Source organism: Sylvia atricapilla, unplaced genomic scaffold, assembly GCF_009819655.1.
Source record: "Sylvia atricapilla isolate bSylAtr1 unplaced genomic scaffold, bSylAtr1.pri scaffold_90_arrow_ctg1, whole genome shotgun sequence".
Lineage (NCBI taxonomy): Eukaryota > Metazoa > Chordata > Aves > Passeriformes > Sylviidae > Sylvia > Sylvia atricapilla.
In genome coordinates, this window is record NW_027077171.1 from 55,721 (window position 1) to 76,875 (window position 21,155).

General features: G+C 54.5%; 1 protein-coding gene and 2 pseudogenes across 1 annotated transcript; 2 read left to right on the top strand and 1 right to left on the bottom strand.

Moving 5' to 3' along the window:
- LOC136375099 (zinc finger protein 135-like) overlaps positions 1-19,970 on the bottom strand; it is a 59,218-nt pseudogene extending 39,248 nt beyond the window's left edge.
- Positions 2,209-3,827, top strand: LOC136375097 (zinc finger protein 135-like). Its single transcript, XM_066340455.1, has one exon. It carries the CDS (start codon positions 2,364-2,366, stop codon positions 3,354-3,356), a length of 993 nt encoding a protein of 330 aa, XP_066196552.1. The 5' UTR covers positions 2,209-2,363; the 3' UTR covers positions 3,357-3,827.
- Positions 6,078-12,419, top strand: LOC136375096 (zinc finger protein 420-like; annotated as a pseudogene).
- Positions 19,971-21,155: the final 1,185 nt, after the last annotated feature.

Genomic DNA, 21,155 nt, shown 5'->3' on the forward strand with positions numbered 1-21,155 from the left:
GAATATTCATCCCAAAAGGAGATATAATGTATTGTAACTAGGACCTCGCTCTCTCAACTCTTACCTCTTCTCTTAACTCTTACCTCTCCTCTGAACTCCTCTCTTACCCTTCCTCTTCCCCCTACTCTTGCTCTCTCCTGCTCTCTTCCCCCCTGCCACTTTGCTCTCTCGCTCCCTCCTCACTTAGCCCATACCCTCCTGTTCTTTCTCCCTCTCTCTTTGGGACTTCTCTTCAGCCGAGGCTGGTGGCTGAAGGCAAGGCCCTTTTACTCACGACCCTTGCAATAAAACCACATGTTCTAGAATATACAGGTCAGCAGAATTCCTTGTCCCAGCCGTCCGCAGATTCGCCTACACCGCCCTTTCCTTGACCCCGCCCTCCCAGTTCGGGGTCAGGAATGGGGCGGGGGGGTGGTGGGGGGAGGGAGGAGGAGGGAGAGATGAAGAGGCAGAGGTGCAGTAAGGATCAGAATGAGAACGGCAGAGGAGGAATCGGGCGGCTCCAGCGCTCCCTGACCTTGCAGCATGCCCGGGAGCATCGCCTCCATCCCGCAGGTGCCCGGGGAGGGGGAGCTCGTCCCGAATATCCCGGGGCTTTGGGGCGCGATGCGGGAGAGCTCCCAAAGGCACGCGCGCTCCTCACTCACTCCCATTCTCCTTTAACCTTTAGATTGTTACATATGCATCAAGTTTCACAATACACCTGTGCATGTACATTCCTTGGCTCCTCCTCTCCCCGCTTCGTATGTTAATTGTCTTATCAGTCCTCTGCGCATGTGCAGGTATCTCTGGTGGTCGTCCCGGGGGTCTCAGAGATGAAGAAGGATAGTCTTAGAGATGAACTTCTGACCCTGCTGTCTTGCGCATGCCCCCTGATCCTCCGGTCATAGTCCAGGCTCTAAGACCAGGTTTATCTGGTCCTGGGGGCTCAAGGCGCCTTACTATCTCTGTGTCTCTGGTAATCTTGCATTCTTGTCTTTTATTCTGGTAAACAACCCCCCTTTTATCAGGCATCTTTGTATTCCTCTTTGCTGTTCTTGCACACAGCGCTGTCTCTTCCTTCGAAGAGCAGCAATACACACCATCTGAATGCCTAACCTTTAATCAGTAGTATTCTAATTTTTATGATTAATATCCTCTAGTTTCTAACTCCATGTTTCACCTGTTTTGCCTTTTTCTCCAAAGTGCTATCTCAGTGTTAGCAAACAAAATTCGGCGAACATGAAGCCATTACATAAATGGTGCTGTAACTTAGCGAACCAAAGCCACTACAATCTAGCGAGATTTAGGGTGATTTTAGGTAGATACTTTCATGGTGGATTTTATGCCCATGTGGAGAATTAGGGGTGACTTAGGGCCATTTTCTGTGGATTTTAAACTACTATGGTCAATTTTAGGCCCCTTTGGTTGGATTATAGAGCCCTTTGGATGATTTTAACTGCATTTGGCTGATTTTTGGTCAAACCATGTGGATTTATGGTGGATTTTAGGGTCCATTGTGTGATTTGACGCCACTTTGTGGCGATTTTAGGTCTATTTGGGTGATTTGGGCCAAATCTGATAGGGTTTAAGGTGGATTTTAGGAACTTTGGATAATTTTAATTCCTTTTGGATGATTTTAGTCCACACCGGGCCTTTTAGGACCGCACGTCCCCTTCGCCCCGCCCCTTTCCCCTCACAGTTCCCGCCCTTCCCTTGGCCCCGCCCCTTTCCCCTCACAGTCCCCTCCCTTCCCTTGGCCCCGCCCTCCCAGTCCGGGGGCGGGGCCGGCGGAGGAGGAGGAGGAGGGAGGAAGAGGCGCAGCGGCAGCAGGAGCGGGAGGAGAAGACGAGCGGAGGGAGAGGCGGCTCCAGCGCTCCCTGAAGCGGCGGCACCGGCGGGAGCATCGCCCCCATCCCGCAGGTGCCCGGGGAGGGGGAGCTCGCCCCGAATATCCCGGGGGGTCCCTGCGTTTGGGGTTTTTTGGGGGGGATGTTTGGAGTTCGCGGGGCTCCAAAGCTGAGCCGCAGCTGCCCCTCGGGGGGACATCGGGGGTTCCCGGGAGGTGTTTTTGGGGTGTCCCGGTGTCGGCACAGCCCATTGCGGGCTGGAGGGGCGGGATATCAGAGAAAGGGGTTCGGGGGTCCCGGTGCCGGCAGTGGCTGCTCCCAGTACGATCCCAGTCACTCCCAGTAGGAGCCCCCTCACTCCCGGTATCCGTAGGTGGCAGACAGAAAAGGGGTCCCTTTCCGGGTTCCTGGGACTCCCGGCAGCCTGGGGAGGGCGGGCACCGAGCACACCGGGGATCTCCTTCCCCTTCCCTGAGGCCCGGAGGCAAATCCCATCCTGTCCTTGTCCTTCCTGCCCCAGACAAGGAGCCGAGCATGGAGAGCAGGGAGGACAAATCCCCGCGGCAGGAGCTCGTGGGAGAGGCCGTTTGGAGCGGCTCCACGGCGCAGGAATGCACCGGGGAGGAGAAGGGCCGGAGATCCCTGAGGAGGAGGGGCTGCAAAGGCCCATGGCGAGGATGTGAGGGGGAAAGGGCCAGCGTGGGCCGGGAAGGCGGCCGGAGATGGAGCCAGAGCTCAGAGCGGGTGCTCCATGAGGAGCCTCTTGATGGGGAGAAGCCCCACAAGTGCCTGGAGTGTGGGAAGAGCTTCTTCCACAGGTCCTTCTTAATCCAGCACCAGATGATCCACACTGGGGAGAGGCCCTATGAGTGTGATCAATGCAAGAAGAGGTTTCAGACCAGCTCCCGTCTCCTTGTACACCAGAGGATTCATACAGAGGAGAGGCCTTTCCGTTGCTCTGACTGTGGGAAGGGCTTTAGGCAAAACTGCTCACTTGTTATCCACCGGCGCATCCACACTGGGGAGAGACCCCACACATGTGAGCATTGTGGGATGAGCTTCAGTCAGAGCTCTAGCCTGATCTGCCACCAGAGGACCCACACTGGGGAAAGGCCTTATGAATGTGGAGAATGTGGGAAGAGCTTTAGCCGGAGCACCCTCCTGATCCAGCATCAGAACATCCATACTGGGGAAAGGCCATACAAGTGTGGGGAATGTGGGAAGGACTTCAGGCACAGAGGCAACCTACGAGTCCACCGAAAGATGCACACTGGGGAGAGGCCCTACAAGTGTTCCCAGTGTGGGAAGGGGTTTCTGATCAGCACCCACCTCCTTGAACATCAGCGGATTCACTCAGAGGAGAGACCCTTCCACTGCCCAGTCTGTGGGAAGGGCTTCAAGCACAACTCCAACCTCACCACCCACTGGCGCATCCACACAGGGGAGAAGCCCTACGAGTGTCCCCAGTGTGGGAAGAGCTTCACCCAGACCTCCAACTTGTCCCAACATCAACGGAGGCACCAGTAAGAGAAGCCCTGCGAGTGCCCTCAGCACGGGAGGAGCTTTGTGCGCTGCTCCAGCTCCATCCCTCACTGGAGGAGCCACATTGGGCAGAGCCCTGGTGATTGTGATTCCCTATAATCCATGTTGGGAATTCATGTGGCTGGTTAACCTTTTGGTTTGGCCCTATTTGTTTTCTCCCTCTATTTGCGCTCTAAAGGCAAGAGGGATTTATCGGTCACTTCAAAACCACTCCAATCCCACTGAGAACAACTCAATCTTAACCCAAAAGGGCTCAATACAACCTCAAAATGGCTTGTTCCCACCAAAGAAAAACTCAGTCCCACGCCAAACTTACTTGATTCCATAGCCACATGGGTGAGATGGGGTAGGAAGGAGATGAGGAGGAGTGGGATCCAATTTGGAGCAGTGAGATTGGGATTGTGTGGGGCTGGCTGGGTGGGATGTATTTTGATAGTAAATAAAACTTGGAGAGTTCTTGATTCCTGTCCCATTAATTTCCAGCCAGTTGCAGTTCTGTTTTCAGAGTGTCACCCTCTCAGCTGATTGTGTTTGTGTCCTCCTTTCCCTCATGCCTCTCTCTGCCTGCTCTGTTTGTCTCTCATTGTCTCCCTTGAGCCAGGGCAGCTCCCACCAAAGGCCCTGCCCTGACTGAATTCCCAGTGCAGGAGCTCCAACAAGTGTGGCCCAAGTTCTGGGGGCTGGCAGTGAAATGTGACTGTAGGATCTTGCTGCCCTTGGCTTTGGGCCCCTTCTCCTGAGCTTTGCCTTCCAGGACAGCAAGATCTTTTCCTTGTTGGGAAATGGGATTCCAGAGCCTTGGAGTGTGTGCCATGCAGGACCGTGGAGACTGGGATCCTACAAACTGGGACTGCACAGACTGGGACGACACAGTTTGGGACCATCTGGATCAGAACCATAGAGCCTGGGATCATACAAACTGGGATCATATGGACCAGGACGGCTGCACCGGATTGATGTGAACTGAGGCAGTCCCACTGTTCCCAGGGCTCCCTCCCATACCCAAGAGTCCCTTGCTGTCCTGCCCTGGGGCATGGCCAAACCTCCCTGGAGAGAACACCGTGTTCTTAGAGCTAATGCTGGAGCAATTCCAGGTCTGATCCGTGTCCCGGTTCTGGCCCTGGTCTCAATCACAGTCTTGGAGCACTCCCAGCACCAATCTCGGTCCCGGTCCCAGTCTCAGTCTAGAAGCAGTCCCGGAGTGCTCTCGATGCTCATTCTCGTCCTGGTATCAACCTCTGTCCTGGATTGATGCTGTTTCCAGTCTCAGTCTTGGTCCCAAGCGCTGTCAGTCTCGGTGCTGGTGCCAGGTCTGTTCTCAGTTTCGGTCTCCAAGTGGTCCCGGTACTGGAGCCAGTGCCAGTCTTGTTCCTGGAGCACTCCCAGTGCCATTCCCAGTCTCGATCCTGGAGCCATGCCAGTCTCGGTGCTGGTTCCACTGCCTATCTTGGTCTCAGTCCTGGAATGCTCCCGGCCTCGGTTCTGGCCGCAGTCCTGGAGCAGCCCTGGAGCGCTCCTGGTGCCAATGCTGGTCCCGGTTCTGAACCGGTCCTGGTGCCAGATCCAGTATCAGTCTTTGTCTCAGTCCTGATCCCAGTACCAGTTCTCATGCCGGTTTTGGTGTCGGTCTCGGTCCCAGTGCATTTGCCCGTGTGATGCCAGTCTTGGTTCCAGTGTCAGTCTCAGTCTTGGTGCTGGTGTCGGTTCTGGTACTGGTCTTGGTCTAAGTCCTGGTCCAGAGATTTTAGATTCATTTGGGTGATTTTAGGCCAAACTGGGCAGGTATAGGCTGGGTTTTAGATCCCTTGAAGTGATTTCTAGCCTTTTAGGGTAGATTTTAGGGGTCTTTAGGTGATTTTGGGCCAAATCTGGTGGGCTTTAGGGTGGATTTCAAATCCCCTTGGATGATTTTAGGCCCATTTGTGTCTGGTTTAGGCTCATTTGGGTGATTCTGTGAGAAACTGGGCAATTGTCAGTGGATTTTAAGTCCATTTGAATGATTTTAGCCCCATATGGGTGGATCTTTAGCGTGTGTAGGAGATTTTAGGCCCATTTTTTGTTGTTGTTGTTTTTTTGTGCATATGGTGGGTGGAATTTTGGCATCTTTGGGTAGTTTTAGGTCAAACAAAGTCCTCTTATGGTGATTTTAGGTCCTTCTGTGTGCCTTTCAGGCTATTTTGGGTGATTTTAGTTCCCTTTGGGTGATTTTAGGCCAAACCAGGTATTTCAGAGTGGATTTTACACCCTTTGGAAGATTTAAGAGTGATTCCAGGCCATATTGTGTGGGTTTTAAACCTGTTTGGGAAACTTTAGGTATCTTGATTGGAGTTTAGACCCCTTTGGATTATTTTAACCCCATTTGGCTGATTGTAGGCCAAACCATGTTTATTTAGCATGGCTTTTAGGACTCTTTGTATTATTTTAAGCTACTTTGTGGTGATTTTAATCTCATTTGTCTGATTTAAAGCCAAACGTGATCGGTTTTAGGGTGGATTTTTGGCCCCTTGTGAGAATTTTAGGTCCATTTTGGATGGTTTTAGGGCAAACCGGGCCCTTTTAGGGCCGTGTGTCCCCTTGACCCCGCCCCTTTCCCTCACAGTTCCTGCCCTTTCTCGGGCCCCGCCTCATTCCGTTCGTTCCCTGCCCTTTCATTGGCCGCGCCTCTTTCCTGTGTCCCGCCCACCTGCCGCGTTCCCTCCGGCGCATGCGCAGATTGCCCAGAAGTGGCTCTTCGGGGCGCCGCCATCTTTGTTCCCGGTCCCGCGAGTCGGCTCCAGCATGTCCGAGATGTACGGTGTGGCAATGGGGATCTGTAGGGGTCTGGGGGGACCTGGGGGTCTCTTTAGGGGATTTACTGGGTGGTCTGTAATTGGTTTGAGGGGGTCAACGGGGATTTAGGGCGCTCTGGGCGTCCCTAACAGGAATTTTGTGGCGCTACGAGGACTCTGTGGGGGCCTGCGAGGCGTGTATACAGGGTCCATAGGGGTCCGTAAAGGAAGTCGGGACGTCCTTAAGTCCGAGGGTGTAGGGGTCACTTTTGGGGATTTTTGTGGTGTCTAGGTGGCCTTTTCGGAGGTTGGGGGAGTCTATATGGGGTCTGTAGGCTTCTAGGGGAGCCTATAGCGGGTCCAGGGAGGTGCGGGAGTGTCTGTGGGACCATGTGTGGGGTTTTGGGGAGGCTGAGGGTCTCCATCGGGGGTCTGAGGGGACTATAGGGGATATATAGGGGATCTCTAGAGGGTTGAGGGTGGCCTGGGAGTCTCTATAGGGGATCTGGGGATCTCTGCAGGGGATTTTGGGAGGGCCTGGGTGTCCCTAAAAGGGGTCCGATGGTACATTTAGGAGACTTCAGGGTCTCTGCAGGGGTTTGGGAAGGGCTTGGGGCTTCCTAAAAGGGGTTGGGGGGGGGTCTATAGGGGATTTGGGTGGGCCTGGAGGTCTCTATTGGGGATTTAGGGGGGAGTCCATAGAAGATCTGAGGGGTCCGTAAAAGGGGTTAGGAGGGTCTATAGGGGCTCTATAGGGGTCTGGGGAGCCTCTAGAGGGTTTGGTGGGGGTCTTGGGATCTCTATAGGGAAATTTTGGGATCCTTGAAGGGAATTTTTGGGAATTTTGGGTTCTGTATAGGGAATTCTTGGAAATTAAAGGCCCCAATGGGACAATTTTTGGGTTTCTGTTCGGATTTTTTTTTTTTTTTTTAATTTCGGGACCTCTGCTGGGAATTTTGGGTCCAAATGCAGGAATTTGGGGAATTCTAGGTCCAAGCATGGGTATTTTGGGATCTCTAGAGGGGATTTTTGGGAGTTTTGGGGTACTCAGAGGAGATTCTGGGTCCAAATGCAGGAATTTGAGGTCCCAAAAGGGAATGTTTGGGAATTTTGGATCCAAACATGGGAAGTTAGGGGAGTTTTTTCCCCATGTTTCCTTTTCGAGGTCTTGGTGATTAGCAGCGCCGGCACCAGCAAGTCCTGCCTGCTGCACCACTTCATCGAGAGCAAGTGTAGGAAGTTCTGGTAATTTTCAAGGATTTCAGGAATTCTGGGGTGTTGTAGGACTTTCTGGAGATTTTTGGGATTTTTGGGGGGGATTTTGTGGGACTCTTTTGGTATTTTTAAAGTATTTTTATTATCTTTTGGAGTGGTGTTTTTGCATTTTTATGCTATTTACTGTTGGTATTTTGGGGCTTTGGGGAATATGTTGGGAATTACGAGAAATCTGAGGAGTTGGGGGATTTTTTTTAGGGAAATTTGGGAGAGTTTTGGGGATTTTTTAAATATTTCTGGGCATTTTAAGGGTTTGGATTTTTTTTTCCCCTAGGTGGTGTTTGTTGGGTTTTTTTAGGGAATTTTTTGGACTTTGGAAAATTCTGGTAGTCTGGGAGATTTTGGAAACATTATTGGAATTTTTGGAGGCATTTTCAGGGTTGTTTTTGTGGGGTTTTTTTTGTTTTTTGAGCCATTTTGAGGCTTTTTTCCAGGGCTTTTTTTAAAGTAAATTGGCTTTTTAATGTATTTTTTGGTGGTTTTAATTTTTGAGAATTCTGTGTCACTTTGAGCTCTCCCCCATTGTGCAGCACTATGGGGTGTTTTCTGTTACTCTTGGTTCATTTTTGGTCACTTTTGTGCCATTTCCTTTTATGTTATGTAATTTGGGACAATTTTGTGTCATTTTTGGGACATTTGAGGTGATTTTTGGTCATTTTTTTTTTGAGCTTTTTTGTGTCAATTTGAGCAATATTTTGTAATTTTGGGGGCATTTCTAGTCAGTTTTTGGTCATTTTTGGGCCATTTTCTGTCACTTTTCAGGCTTTTTTGGTCTCTGTATGGGTGTTTTTGATGACTTTTGGGCCATTTTTTGCTGGTCTCGGTCTCAGCGTAGTCTCTGTCCCAATGCCGGTCCTGGTGCCACTCTGGTCCCGGAGTGCTCCCAGTGCCAATCTCGTTCTCAGTCCAGTCCCTGGGCGGTGCCAGTCTCGGTGCTGGTTCCGGTGCCGGTCTTGGTCTCAGTCTCAGTCCCAGTTCAGGTGACTGTGCAGTCCCAGTCTCAGTTCTGATGTTGGTTCTGGTCCCAGTCCCGGTTCTGCAGCGGTGCCACTCTTGGTGCTACTCTTGGATCCGGTGTTGGTCTCAGTCTTGGTGTTGGTGTCAGTTTTGGTGCTGATCTCAGTCAGGGTCCTGGAGATTTTAGGCCTGTTTGGGTAATTTTAGGCCAAACTGGGCAGGCTTAGGGTAGATTTTAGGTTCCTTTGCGTGATTTTCAGCCAAATCTGTTGGGTTTTAGGGTGCATTTAGGTATGTTTCATTGATTTTAAGCTAAACCAAGTATTTTCAGGGTTGATTTTGCGCCCTTTTTAGGAGATTTAAGGGGATTTTGGGCCATTTTTTGTGGGTTTAAACCAGTTTGGGCAGTTCTAGCCCCTTTCGTTGGTTTTAGACCCCTTTGCATGATTTTATCCCCAATTGGCTGATTTTAGGCCAAACATTGTGGCTATAGGGTGGGTTTTAGTGCCCTTTAGGTGATTTTAGGCCACTTTGTGGGGATTGTAGGCCTCTTAGTGAATTAAACAAGGCAGGAGATCTGCTCCTTTTTAATGTCTTTTTTAGAATCAGCTTCGGATGGGGGTCGCACACACCGCTGCTGCTCCCAGGAGTGGCACAGAGGAGGTGTGCAGCTTTGTCCACTGGTGCGTGGGCAGAGCCCGGGCTTCCGTCCTTGTGGGAGTACCAGGAGGCCTGTCCTAGATCTGAAGTCTGCGGCCCTCGTTCCAGCCAGCGTCTCTACTGATCAGGGCGAGAGGTTAAAAAGGTCTAGGGAGACAACTGTATTTATAGTTCCTCACCCACAGATGGTATTTACATCCTTTGATTCTGTGGAGACTTGCCATTTTAGGGGCTTCTTTTGCTGAACTGTGCAGAGTGTCTTCTTATTTGTGTACAAGCTCTGATGCCACCCTCCTCCTCATGGTTCCAGGAGCCATTTTCCAGGAAGCAGCAGAGGTGATACCCAACGAAAAGAGATTTTAACAAAACAGTCATTAACAACAGGTAATTAGAACTTCACCTTAACAATATTTTGGCCAACACAATAACTTTTATAACTTTTGGAACAAATTATTTTTGGGATTTACTCACAACATTAGGGTGATTTCAGGCCAAACCTGATTGGTGTTAAGGGTGGATTTTAGGCTCTTTTAGACAATTTTAGGGCCGTTTGAATGATTTTAGACAAAACTGGGCCCTTTTAGGACCTCCTTTTAGGAGGGAGGAAGAGGCGCAGCGGCAGCAGGAGCGGGAGGAGAAGACGAGCGGAGGGAGCGGCGGCTCCAGCGCTCCCTGAAGCGGCGGCACCGGCGGGAGCATCGCCCCCATCCCGCAGGTGCCCGGGGAGGGGGAGCTCGCCCCGAATATCCCGGGGGGTCCCTGCGTCTGGGGTTTTTTGGGGGGGATGTTTGGAGCTCGCGGGGCTCCAAAGCCGAGCCGCAGCTGCCCCTCGGGGGGACATCGGGGGTCCCCGGGAGGTGTTTTTGGGGTGTCCCGGTGTCGGCAGAGCCCCGTCGGGGGGCGGGGGGATGCGGGTCCCCCCTGGGTGGGGGTTGGGCTTCCCGGGCCCCCCCCCGGTATGATACCAGTTTCCTGGGCATTCCCAGTCACTCCCAATATCCGTAGGTAGGGATTCAGAAGAGGGGGAATCTTTCCGGGTTCCTGGGACCCCCATCAGCCTGGGGAGGGCGGGCACCGAGCACACCGGGGATCTCCTTCCCCTTCCCTGAGGCCCGGAGGGAAATCCCATCCTGTCCTTGTCCTTCCTGCCCCAGACAAGGAGCCGAGCATGGAGAGCAGGGAGGACAAATCCCCGCGGCAGGAGCTCGTGGGAGAGGCCGTTTGGAGCGGCTCCACGGCGCAGGAATGCACCGGGGAGGAGAAGGGCCGGAGATCCCTGAGGAGGAGGGGCTGCAAAGGCCCATGGCGAGGATGTGAGGGGGAAAGGGCCAGCGTGGGCCGGGAAGGCGGCCGGAGATGGAGCCAGAGCTCAGAGCGGGTGCTCCATGAGGAGCCTCGTGATGGGGAGAAGCCCCACAAGTGCCTGGAGTGTGGGAAGAGCTTCTTTCAGAGGTCCAGCCTGCTCCGCCACCAGAGGTCTCACACTGGGGAACGACCCCACAAGTGTGGGGAATGTGGGAAGAGCTTCAGCCAGAGGTCTCTCCTAATCTGCCACCAGAGGATCCACACTGGGGAACGACCCTACGAGTGTGGGGAATGTGGGAAGAGGTTTCAGACCAGCTCCACCCTGAGCCAGCACCGAAGGATCCACACCGGGGAACGACCCTACGAGTGTGGGGAATGTGGGAAGAGGTTTCAGTGCAGCTCCCACCTAATCTGTCACCAGATGATTCACACTGGGGAGAGGCCCTATGAGTGTGGGGAATGTGGGAAAACCTTCAAGTCGAGCTCTGAACTGATAAAGCACCAGATGATCCACACTGGGGACAGGCCCTATGAGTGTCAGGAATGTGGGAAGAGCTTCAGGCAGAGTTCTGCCCTTACTGCCCACCAGAGAATCCACACTGGAGAAAGGCCTTACGAGTGTGATAAATGCAGGAAGAGGTTTCAGACCAGCTCAGATCTCCTTAGGCATCAGCAGACACACACAGATGAGAGGCCCTTCCACTGTCCCGACTGTGGGAAAAGCTTCAAGCAGAACTCCACGCTCAAGAGGCATCGGCGCATCCACACTGGGGAGAGGCCCTATGAGTGTGATAAATGCAGGAAGAGGTTTCAGACCAGCTCCAGTCTCCTTCTGCACCAGCGCACGCACACAGAGGAGAGGCCTTTCCGCTGCAGCGAATGTGGGAAAGGCTTCAAGCAGAACTCCACCCTCGACAAGCACTGCCGCATCCACACTGGGGAGAGGCCTCACAGGTGTGAGGAATGTGGGATGAGCTTCAGCCAGAGCTCCAACCTGATCTGCCACCAGAGGACCCACACTGGGGAACGGCCCTACGAGTGTGGGGAATGTGGGAAGAGCTTCAGCCAGAGAATCAACCTGATCCAGCACCAGAACATCCACACTGGGGAAAGGCCGTACAAGTGTGGGGAATGTGGGAAGAGCTTTAGGCACGGAGGCAACCTCATTGTCCACCAAAAGATGCACACCGGGGAGAGGCCCTACAAGTGTTCCCAGTGTGGGAAGAAGTTTCCCACCAGCTCCCATCTCCTCCTGCACCAGCGGATTCACTCAGAGGAGAGGCCCTTCCGTTGCCCTGACTGCGGGAAGGGTTTCATGTATAATTCCCACCTCATCACCCACCGGCGCATCCACACTGGGGAGAGGCCCTACAAGTGTCCCCAGTGTGGGAAGAGCTTTTCCAGGAGCTCAGCCTTGACCAGACACCAACGGAGCCACCGGTAAGGGAAGCCTTGCGAGTGCCCCCAGTGCAGGAAAAGCTTCATGTGCCGCTCCAGCTCTATCCCCCACTGGAGGAGCCATGCCAGGCAGAGCTCTGGTGATCCCCATGCCCTATGATCCATGTTGGGAAGACCTGGCTGGTTATCCTTTTTGTTTTGCCTTAATTTTTTCTAACATCTTCATCCCTTAAAAAAAGCCAAAACAGGGTTGAAATGAAAGAAATTGATCAACGATGTGTAAAATCACACCATTTCACAGATACTTTGGAGGGAATTTAGGATTTGGGGCCATATTCTGGAGGATTTCAATGTGCTTGGGGGATATCGGGCAGCATTCTCCCTCTCTTGGCACTCCAAAAGGCAAGAGGGATCAGACTGTAACACCAAAACGACTCCAATCCCACTGAGAACAACTCAATCTTAACCCAAAAGGGCTCAATACAACCTCAAAATGGCTTGTTCCCACCAAAGAAAAACTCAGTCCCACGCCAAACTTACTTGATTCCATAGCCACATGGGTGAGATGGGGTAGGAAGGAGATTGGGAGAAGTGGGATACAATTTGGAGCAGTGAGATTGGGATTGTGTGGGGCTGGCTGGGTGGGATGTATTTTGATAGTAAATAAAACTTGGAGAGTTCTTGATTCCTGTCCCATTAATTTCCAGCCAGTTGCAGTTCTGTTCTCAGTGTCACCCTCTCAGCTGATTGTGTTTATGTCCTCCTTTCCCTCGTGCCTCTCTCTGCCTGCTCTGTTTGTCCCTCAGTGTGTCCCTTGAGCCAGGGCAGCTCCCACCAAAGGCCCTGCCCTGACTGAATTCCCAGTGCAGGAGCTCCAACAAGCGTGGCCCAAGTTCTGGGGGCTGGCAGTGAAATGTCCCTGTAGGATCTTGCTGCCCTTGGCTTTGGGCCCCTTCTCCAGAGCTTTGCCTTCCAGAGCCGGAAGATCCTTTCCTGTCTGGGAACTGCAGTTCCAGAGCCTTGGAGTGTGTGCCATGCAGGCCCATCCAGACTGGGATCTTGTGGTCTGGGACTGCACAGACCGTGACCATCTGGATCAGAAGCATCCAGACTGGGATCACACAGACTGGGATCCTGTGGGGGATGGCTTCACTGGAACAGTGCAAACTGAGGCAGTCCCGCCATGCCCCGGGCTCCCTCCCAGTTCCTCCCAGTCCGTCTTAGGCCCTCCCTAAATCGAGGGTTCCTATCAGCCCCTCACGGGGTGCAGCCAAAACTGCCCGGGGCGAACAGGGCTGTCCTGGAGCAATCCTGGAGCAATTCCAGGTCTGATCCGTGTCCCGGTTCTGGCCCTGGTCTCAATCACAGTCTCGGAGCACTCCCAGCACCAGTCTCAGTCCCGGTCCCAGTCTCAGTCTAGGAGCAGTCCCGGAGTGCTCTCAATGCTCATTCTCGTCCTGGTATCAACCTCTGTCCTGGATTGATGCTGTTTCCAGTCTCAGTCTTGGTCCCGAGCGCTGTCAGTCTCGGTGCTGGTGCCAGGTCTGTTTTCAGTTCCAGTCTCAGTCTTGGTCTCAGTTTCGGTCTCCAAGTGGTCCCGGTACTGGAGCCAGTGCCAGTCTTGTTCCTGGAGCACTCCCAGTGCCATTCCCAGTCTCGGTCCTGGAGCCATGCCAGTCTCGGTGCTGGTTCCACTGCCTGTCTTGGTCTCAGTCCTGGAATGCTCCCGGCCTCGGTTCTGGCCGCAGTCCTGGAGCGCTCCTGGTGCCAATGCTGGTCCCGGTTCTGAACCGGTCCTGGTGCCAGATCCAGTATCAGTCTTTGTCTCAGTCCTGATCCCAGTACCAGTTCTCATGCCGGTTTTGGTGTCGGTCTCGGTCCCAGTGCATTTGCCCGTGTGATGCCAGTCTTGGTTCCAGTGTCAGTCTCAGTCTTGGTGCTGGTGTCGGTTCTGATGCTGGTCTTGGTCTAAGTCCTGGTCCAGAGATTTTAGATTCATTTGGGTGATTTTAAGCCAAACTGGGCAGGTATAGGCTGGGTTTTAGATCCCTTGAAGTGATTTCTAGCCTTTTAGGGTAGATTTTAGGGGTCTTTAGGTGATTTTGGGCCAAATCTGGTGGGCTTTAGGGTGGATTTCAAATCCCCTTGGATGATTTTAGGCCCATTTGTGTCTGGTTTAGGCTCATTTGGGTGATTTTATGGGCAGCTCAGTTCTCAGGAATGGGGTGTCAGGGGGGTCTCAGGGTCAGGGAAATGAGGGGCAGGGACTTGGAGAGGTACAAGGGAGTTCCAGGGGGTCCTTGAGCCCAGGAAAGGGGAGTCCAGGGTTTCCCAAAACAGCACGGTAACAGGGTGGGATATTCAGAATGTTCAGGAAGGGGCAGTTCAGGGGTCTCTGGTTTTGCAGAAAGGTGGGGCTGGGGGCTGGGAAAGGCAGGAATGGGGGTCCAAGGTGTTCCAGGGTGTCCCAGGGTCAAGCACATGGGAAGTCTGGAGGCTGGGAGACATGGGATGGCTGAAAAAAGGGGAGCAGGGGTCTCATGGAACCAAGTGTCCACTGTTTGACGGTGCAGCCTTAGGGAGTGGTGGAGATCATTGTGTCACAATGGAATATCCTGAAACCAAGGACCCATTGAGACAAACCCGGGCTTTATGAAACCAAGGACACCACTGGGATTCAACTGAACCTCAAGGAAGCCAGGGCCAATTGTCAACACATCAGGTTCTCAGGAAACCAAGGAGAACATTGTGACCCAGTGGAATCTCATGGATCCAAGGCTCTACTTGGATCAGGTGGGGCCTCATGGAACCTGTGTGCCACTGGGGCACTGCCAGGTCTCCACTGGGGCAAGCAAGGTTCCACTGTGCCAAGGAAAGGCCTCATGGCAGCCAGGAGAGCACTGTGGGGCAATGGATTCTGAGGGAACCAAGGCCCCCCTTGTGACAAAGCGCAGCATCATGGAAACGCGGTGTCACTGGGACATCTCCAGCCTTGGAGGAAGCCAGTGTCCATTGTGAGCCAGCACAGCCTCATGAATCACAGGTGAGCACAGTGACACCGTGGAATCTCATTGTAAACACAGGGGGGCCTCATGGCAGCCAGGAGAGCACTGTGGGGCAAGGGATTGTCATGGAACCAAGTCTGAATTGTTACAGAGAGGGCCCTCCTGGAATCCAGGAGACCGTGGGAACGCCGGGGAATCTCATGGAAACAAATGTCCTGTGTTTGACACTGGGGCCTCCTAGAGCACAGGAGACTGTTGTGACACAATGGGAACAGAGCAGGCTGTGACATCACAGTGTGGCTGTATGACATCACAGAGCAGGTTGTGACATCAGAGGGTGGATTGTGACCTCACAGAGCAGTCTGTGACATCACAGTGTGGCTGTATGACATCACTGAGTGGTCTGTGACATCACAATGTGGCTGTATGGCATCACAGACTGGGTTGTGACATCATAGAGCAGGCTGTGACACCATGAAGTGTCCTGTGAGGTCACAGTGCAGGCGCTGTCATCATGGGCAGAAACTCTGTTACATCAGAGAGCAGTTCTGTGACGTCTCAGACAAGGATGTGTTACCTCATAGAGTGGGTTGTGACATCACAGAGTGGGTTGTGACACAACAGTGCTAACTGTGATATCACAGTGAAGGTTGCAACACCACAGAGCTGGCTGTGACATCACAGTGTAGCTGTAAGTTGTCTGAAATAGGGCTGTGAGGTCAAAGTCTGTGCTGTGACATTACAGGGTGGCACAATGACACCAGAGAGGGCTGGGTGACATCACAGGAAGTGTGTGTGACATCACGGGGCTGTGTGAGGTCACTGGGGAGGTCACTCCACCCCAGCCCCCCCTCACAGTTCCCCCAGAGATGTCCAGCACTGCTCGTGCACAGCGGGGTCCCCTGTCCCCCCGGGTCCCCCCAGCCCTGGTGCCACAGCCTCCCCCAGAGGATGTTCCAGGAGATCGACCCCAGAGCCTGACACGGGGCCGTGGGGGCCGGGACAGGGGGACAGGGACCCCCCGGCAGCGTCCCCGTGTCCCCCAGGGCCAGAGCCTGGGCCAGGGCTCCTTCGCCCTGTTACCAACGAGGGGCTGAGAGCGCTTCAAAAATCCCCAGCAAGGGATCAGCAAAATCCAGATTTAATATTAAGTGACAGCACCACCAAGTTCCTCGGCAAGAGTCACTCTCCTCCTGACTGGGCACTTCAGGCACAGCAAGGAAACAAAGCAACACCACCAGCAAACCAAATCCAGGCAATGAAACCAGAAATGAACCGAGAACTGTCCCTGTGTGTGTGTGTGAGTGACAAAATGACAGCGAGGGCAAAGATAAAAGGAATCCTTAACAGTATTTAACTTAGCTTATAACTTGTATTGAACAGAACAACTTATCCAAAGAACAACACCCAGAAGACTTTTAACTCGGCTTGTATCCTGTGACTTGACCTCACTTCCAGGCCTGGCTGACTCAGAAATCCAAGGCACTAAATCCCTCAGAGAGCGACATTTCTGCCGCATTTCCCGGGGCACAGGCACTCTGTGTGCCCACAGACAGAGCCAGCGCCAGGGGCCTGTGAGAAATTCCCCTGCAGGGCAGGGAAATGCTCCCTGGGGATGCTTTGGCATCTCCCCAGCGGGCCAAGGGCTGAGCCTCGAGGAGTGGGGGCTCGGCCCCGGCTCCGTCGTTGTTCGGGGATCCCCCGAGGGCAGCAAACGGGAGAGTTCCCGGCTGGCAGAGGCCCCACTCGCAGGGAGGGCGCTGGCCCAGGAGAGCTCCAGGGGCTCCTTTTGGAGCGCGGTTTGTAGGGCCCCAAGAGAGGGGCTTTAGTCACAGCAATGTTTCATCCTGGCCGCACTTGGGATACACAGCCTTCTTTGGAAGGGTGAGAACAGCGATGTTGTGCCGCTGAGGCAACAAAAACACTTCCCAGGGCTGCTCCTAAAGAACCCAGGACCTGGCTGGGCAGCAGCAGTGTGGGAGCAGACAGTGTTTGTGCTGAGCTGCAGAGGAGCTGAGCCCAGGGGCTGCTGGCCAGGGCCGAGGCAGAAGGAGCATTTCCCAGCTCACAGAGTGGCCTGGGAAGGTGTGGGGGGGATAATTCAGCCCCTCAGTGTGGTCCCAGCTGCTGCCAGTATTTCCATGTCTGTGCTCCAAGTGCTGCTCCCAGCCCTGAGCCGTAGGGATGGGAATGTCCCGCTCCCTTCCCGGGGCAGGGTCACACCTGAGCCAGGTGTGCAGGGCAGGACCTTGCCCTGAGCCCAAGCCCTGTCCCACCTGCAGGATCTGCTGCCCCTGGGCCTCTTCCTCCTGTGGCCCCCAGCCCAGCTTGGTGCTGAACAAAGGGGCTGGGCTGGGGCCATCCCCCGGCGGGGGCTGTGCATCCCCTCTGCCCCCTCCCCAAATTCCCTCCCGGGGCAGCAGGAGCTGGGGCAGGAGCCCTGTGGGGAGGGAAAAGGGGGTGACACCGTGATGGGGAGGTCACACACGCTCTGGGGGGGACACACACAGCCCCTGGGGACTCTGTTTCACCTTCTCCTGCAGCACCAGGAGGATGAACCCAAACATGGAGCCCCAAAACACTGGCAGCATCTTGGGGGTTGTGGTCTGCAGGCAGATTTGGGGGTCTGGGGGGATCACAAGTGCCCCAAAACCCCCTCCCAGCCCCACAGCCACTCCCAGACCCCTCAAACCACCCAACAGCTTCTGGCCAGGATCACCCCAAACCACCCACTGCAACATAAATAGCCCCAAAAATCCACAAAACCCCTTCCCATCTCGCCCAAGACCCACCCAAACTGACAGGATCTGAGTCTGGAGGGTCCTGCATGGCACACACTCCAAGGCTCTGCAATTCCAGTTCCCAGACAGGAGAAGATCTATCTTGCTGCCCTGGAAGGCAAAGCTCTGGAGAAGGGGCCCAAAGCCAAGGGCAGCAAGATCCTACAGGGACATTTCACTGCCAGCCCCCAGAACTTGAGCCACGCTTGTTGGAGCTCCTGCACTGGGAATTCAGTCAGGGCAGGGCCTTTGGTGGGAGCTGCCCTGGCTCAAGGGACACACTGAGAGACAAACAGAGCAGGCAGAGAGAGGCATGAGGGAAAGGAGGACATAAACACAATCAGCTGAGAGGGTGACACTGAGAACAGAAGTGCAACTGGCTAGAAATGAGTGGGACAGGAATCAAGAATTTTTCAAGTATTATTTACTATCAAACCACATTCCATCCACCCAGCACCACAGAATCCCCATCCCACTGCTCCAAATTTAGATCTCACTTCTCCATGTCTCCTTCCAACCCCAGCTCACCCTGGCAGTTCTGGAAATGAGTAAGTTTTGCAGAGGATTGAGTTTATCTGAGGTGGGAACAAACCATTTTGAGGTTGTATTGAGCCCTTTTGAGGTAAGATTGAGTTGTTCTCAGTGGAATTGGAGTGGTCTTGAGGTGACAGATCAATCCCTCTTGACTTTTGGAGTGGAAAGAGTGGGAGGTGAGAAAAAAATTAAGGGCAAAAGAAAAGGATAACTAGCAGGTGTCTTCCCAACATGGATTGCAGGGAATGTGGGTCACCAGGGCTCTGCCCAGTGTGGCTCCTCCAGTGGGGGATGGAGCTGGAGCAGAGCATGAAGCACTTAGCACTCTGGGGGCACTCACAGGGCTTCCCTTACTGGTGCCTCCGTTGGTGTCTGGTCAAGTGAGAGCTCCTGGAGAAGCTCTTTCCACACTGGGGGCACTCGGGGGCCTCTCCCTGGTGTGGATGTGCCGGTGCCTGGTGAGGTTGGAGTTGTAGCTGAAGCCCTTCCCACACTCAGGGCAGTGGAAGGGCCTCTGAGTGTGTCTGCTGATATACAAGGAGGCGGGTGCTGGCCAGAAACCCCTTCCCACACTGGGAACACTCGTAGGGCCGTTCCCCAGTGTGGATTCTCTCGTGCTGGATCAGATTACTGTGTGATCTGATGCTCTTCCCACACTCCAGGCACTTGTGGGGCTTCTCCCCATCACGAGGCTCCTCATGGAGCACCCGCTCTGAGCTCTGGCTCCATCTCCGGCCGCCTTCCCGGCCCACGCTGGCCCTTTCCCCCTCACATCCTCGCCATGGGCCTTTGCAGCCCCTCCTCCTCAGGGATCTCCGGCCCTTCTCCTCCCCGGTGCATTCCTGTGCCGTGGAGCCGCTCCAAACGGCCTCTCCCACGAGCTCCTGCCGCGGGGATTTGTCCTCCCTGCTCTCCATGCTCGGCTCCTTGTCTGGGGCAGGAAGGACAAGGACAGGATGGGATTTGCCTCCGGGCCTCAGGGAAGGGGAAGGAGATCCCCGGTGTGCTCGGTGCCCGCCCTCCCCAGGCTGATGGGGGTCCCAGGAACCCGAAAAGGGACCCCTCTTCTGTCTGCCACCTATGGATACTGGGAGTGACTGGGCTCCTACTGGGAGTGACGGGGCTCATACTGGGAGTGACGGGGCTCATACTGGGAGTGACCGGGCCCGTACTGGGATTGACCGGGCTCGTACTGGGAGTGACTTGGCTCGTACTGGGAGTGACCGGGCGCGTACTGGGAGCAGCCACTGCCGGCACCGGGACCCCCGAACCCCTTTCCCGCCCATCCCGCCCCTCCGGCTCCCAACGGGGTCCCGGCAATCCCAGGGCTCTCCCCCTCTCGGGGTCCCGCCTTGCGGCTCTGGGGCTCTCCTCTCTCTGGGGTCCCGCTCAGGGAAGCCGCGGCTCTCCCGGGCTCCCCAAACCCGGTGTCCCCCCGGCCCCGCCGCTCCCCACGTGGCCCCGGCAGAGCTTGGAGCGCCCGGCCGGGAAGCCCAACCCCCACCCAGGGGGGACCTGCATCCCCCCGCCCCCCGACGGGGCTCTGCCGACACCGGGACACCCCAAAAACACCTCCCGGGGACCCCCGATGTCCCCCCGAGGGGCAGCTGCGGCTCGGCTTTGGAGCCCCGCGAGCTCCAAACATCCCCCCCAAAAATCCCCAGACGCAGGGACCCCCCGGGATATTCGGGGCGAGCTCCCCCTCCCCGGGCACCTGCGGGATGGGGGCGATGCTCCCGCCGGTGCCGCCGCTTCAGGGAGCGCTGGAGCCGCCTCTCCCTCCGCTCGTCTTCTCCTCCCGCTCCTGCTGCCGCTGCGCCTCTTCCTCCCTCCTCCTCCTCCTCCGCCGGCCCCGCCCCCGGACTGGGAGGGCGGGGCCAAGGGAAGGGCGGGGCCTGTGAGGGGAAAGGGGCGGGGCCAAGGGGACGAGCGGTCTTAAAACCACCGCGTTTCGCTTAAAGTCACCAAAATGCGCCTAAATTTGTCCAGATGGGCCAAAAATCGACTCTAAACCCCATCAAGTTTGGTCTCAGTTAAATGAATTGGGCTTAAAATCCTCACAAAGTGGTTTCAAATTGTTGGAGTCCAGACCATTCCTCTGGACGCCTTGGGAGGCCACAGACCTCTGCAGAGGTTCGGGACTCGAGCAAGAGGGTCCTGCGTCTGGCCAGGGGGTCTGGAGTCTGTCCAAGGGGGGTTGCCTGGCACAGAGCCCAGGGAGACACAGGCTTTGATTTCAGTCCGTGGAAAAAAGCTTCTAACACTGAGAGAAGAATTACAAGTCACAAAGGTTTGACAGGCAGTGTTATAGTGTGTAACAGGGTGGAAAATTTGTAGTTTTAGGGTTCTTAGAATTGAGGTGAATGGGGAACAAGATGGAGGGATTAGGGCAGTGCCCTTGGCTTCTTCTTCTTCTCCCCTGGCCTCCATCTTCTGATGTGACAGTGGCACAAAGTAGTTTAAGGGGATTGGGTCAGAGTAGAGATGACCCTGTTAGTGTAGGTGATAGGTATTGGCACATAACAGTAATTATAATATACACGTTGTTCTGGTTTGACGCTGTCCCCTATCCCATATCTTGGACTACATTGTTGTGTCTGGCAGCTGCCCCCTCCCTCTCTGGCGGGGCCTGCTGCTTTTGCTGCTGGCTTGGTTTTTTTCGCTCTCTCTCTCTCTGGCTCGGCTGCGGGCTTGCTGCTTCTGCTTTGCTCTCTGGCTCGGCTGCTCACTTGGCTTGCTACTGCTTCACTCTCTCTCTCTCTGCCTGCCTGCTGCCTGCCCCTGCCGCTGGCTTTCCCGCTTCTGTTTGTTTTTTTGTGGGTTTTTTTTTGTTTGTTTTTTTTTTGTTGTTGTTGTTGTTGTTTTTTTTTTTTTTTCTTTTCTTTCTTTCCTTTTCTTTTCCCCTTCTGCCCCCCGCCCCCCAAAGATTTTGGACCGACTCCAGACCTGACTTGACCTGAGAAGTCAGAGAATCTCCCGGCTGCAGAAAGAAGCTGTGCACCCTCCCCCACAGTAACTTGTTTTTCTTTCTTTGGTGTTGGGGAGTGTTCTTTTTCATTGTCAATAAACTGTTTTTTTCCACTTTTCCTCCAAGGCATTTTC

Coding starts and splice junctions, on each gene's coding strand:
- LOC136375097 (XM_066340455.1), top strand. CDS start 2,364: ATGGAGAGCAGGGAGGACAAATCCCCGCGGCAGGAGCTCGTGGGAGAG.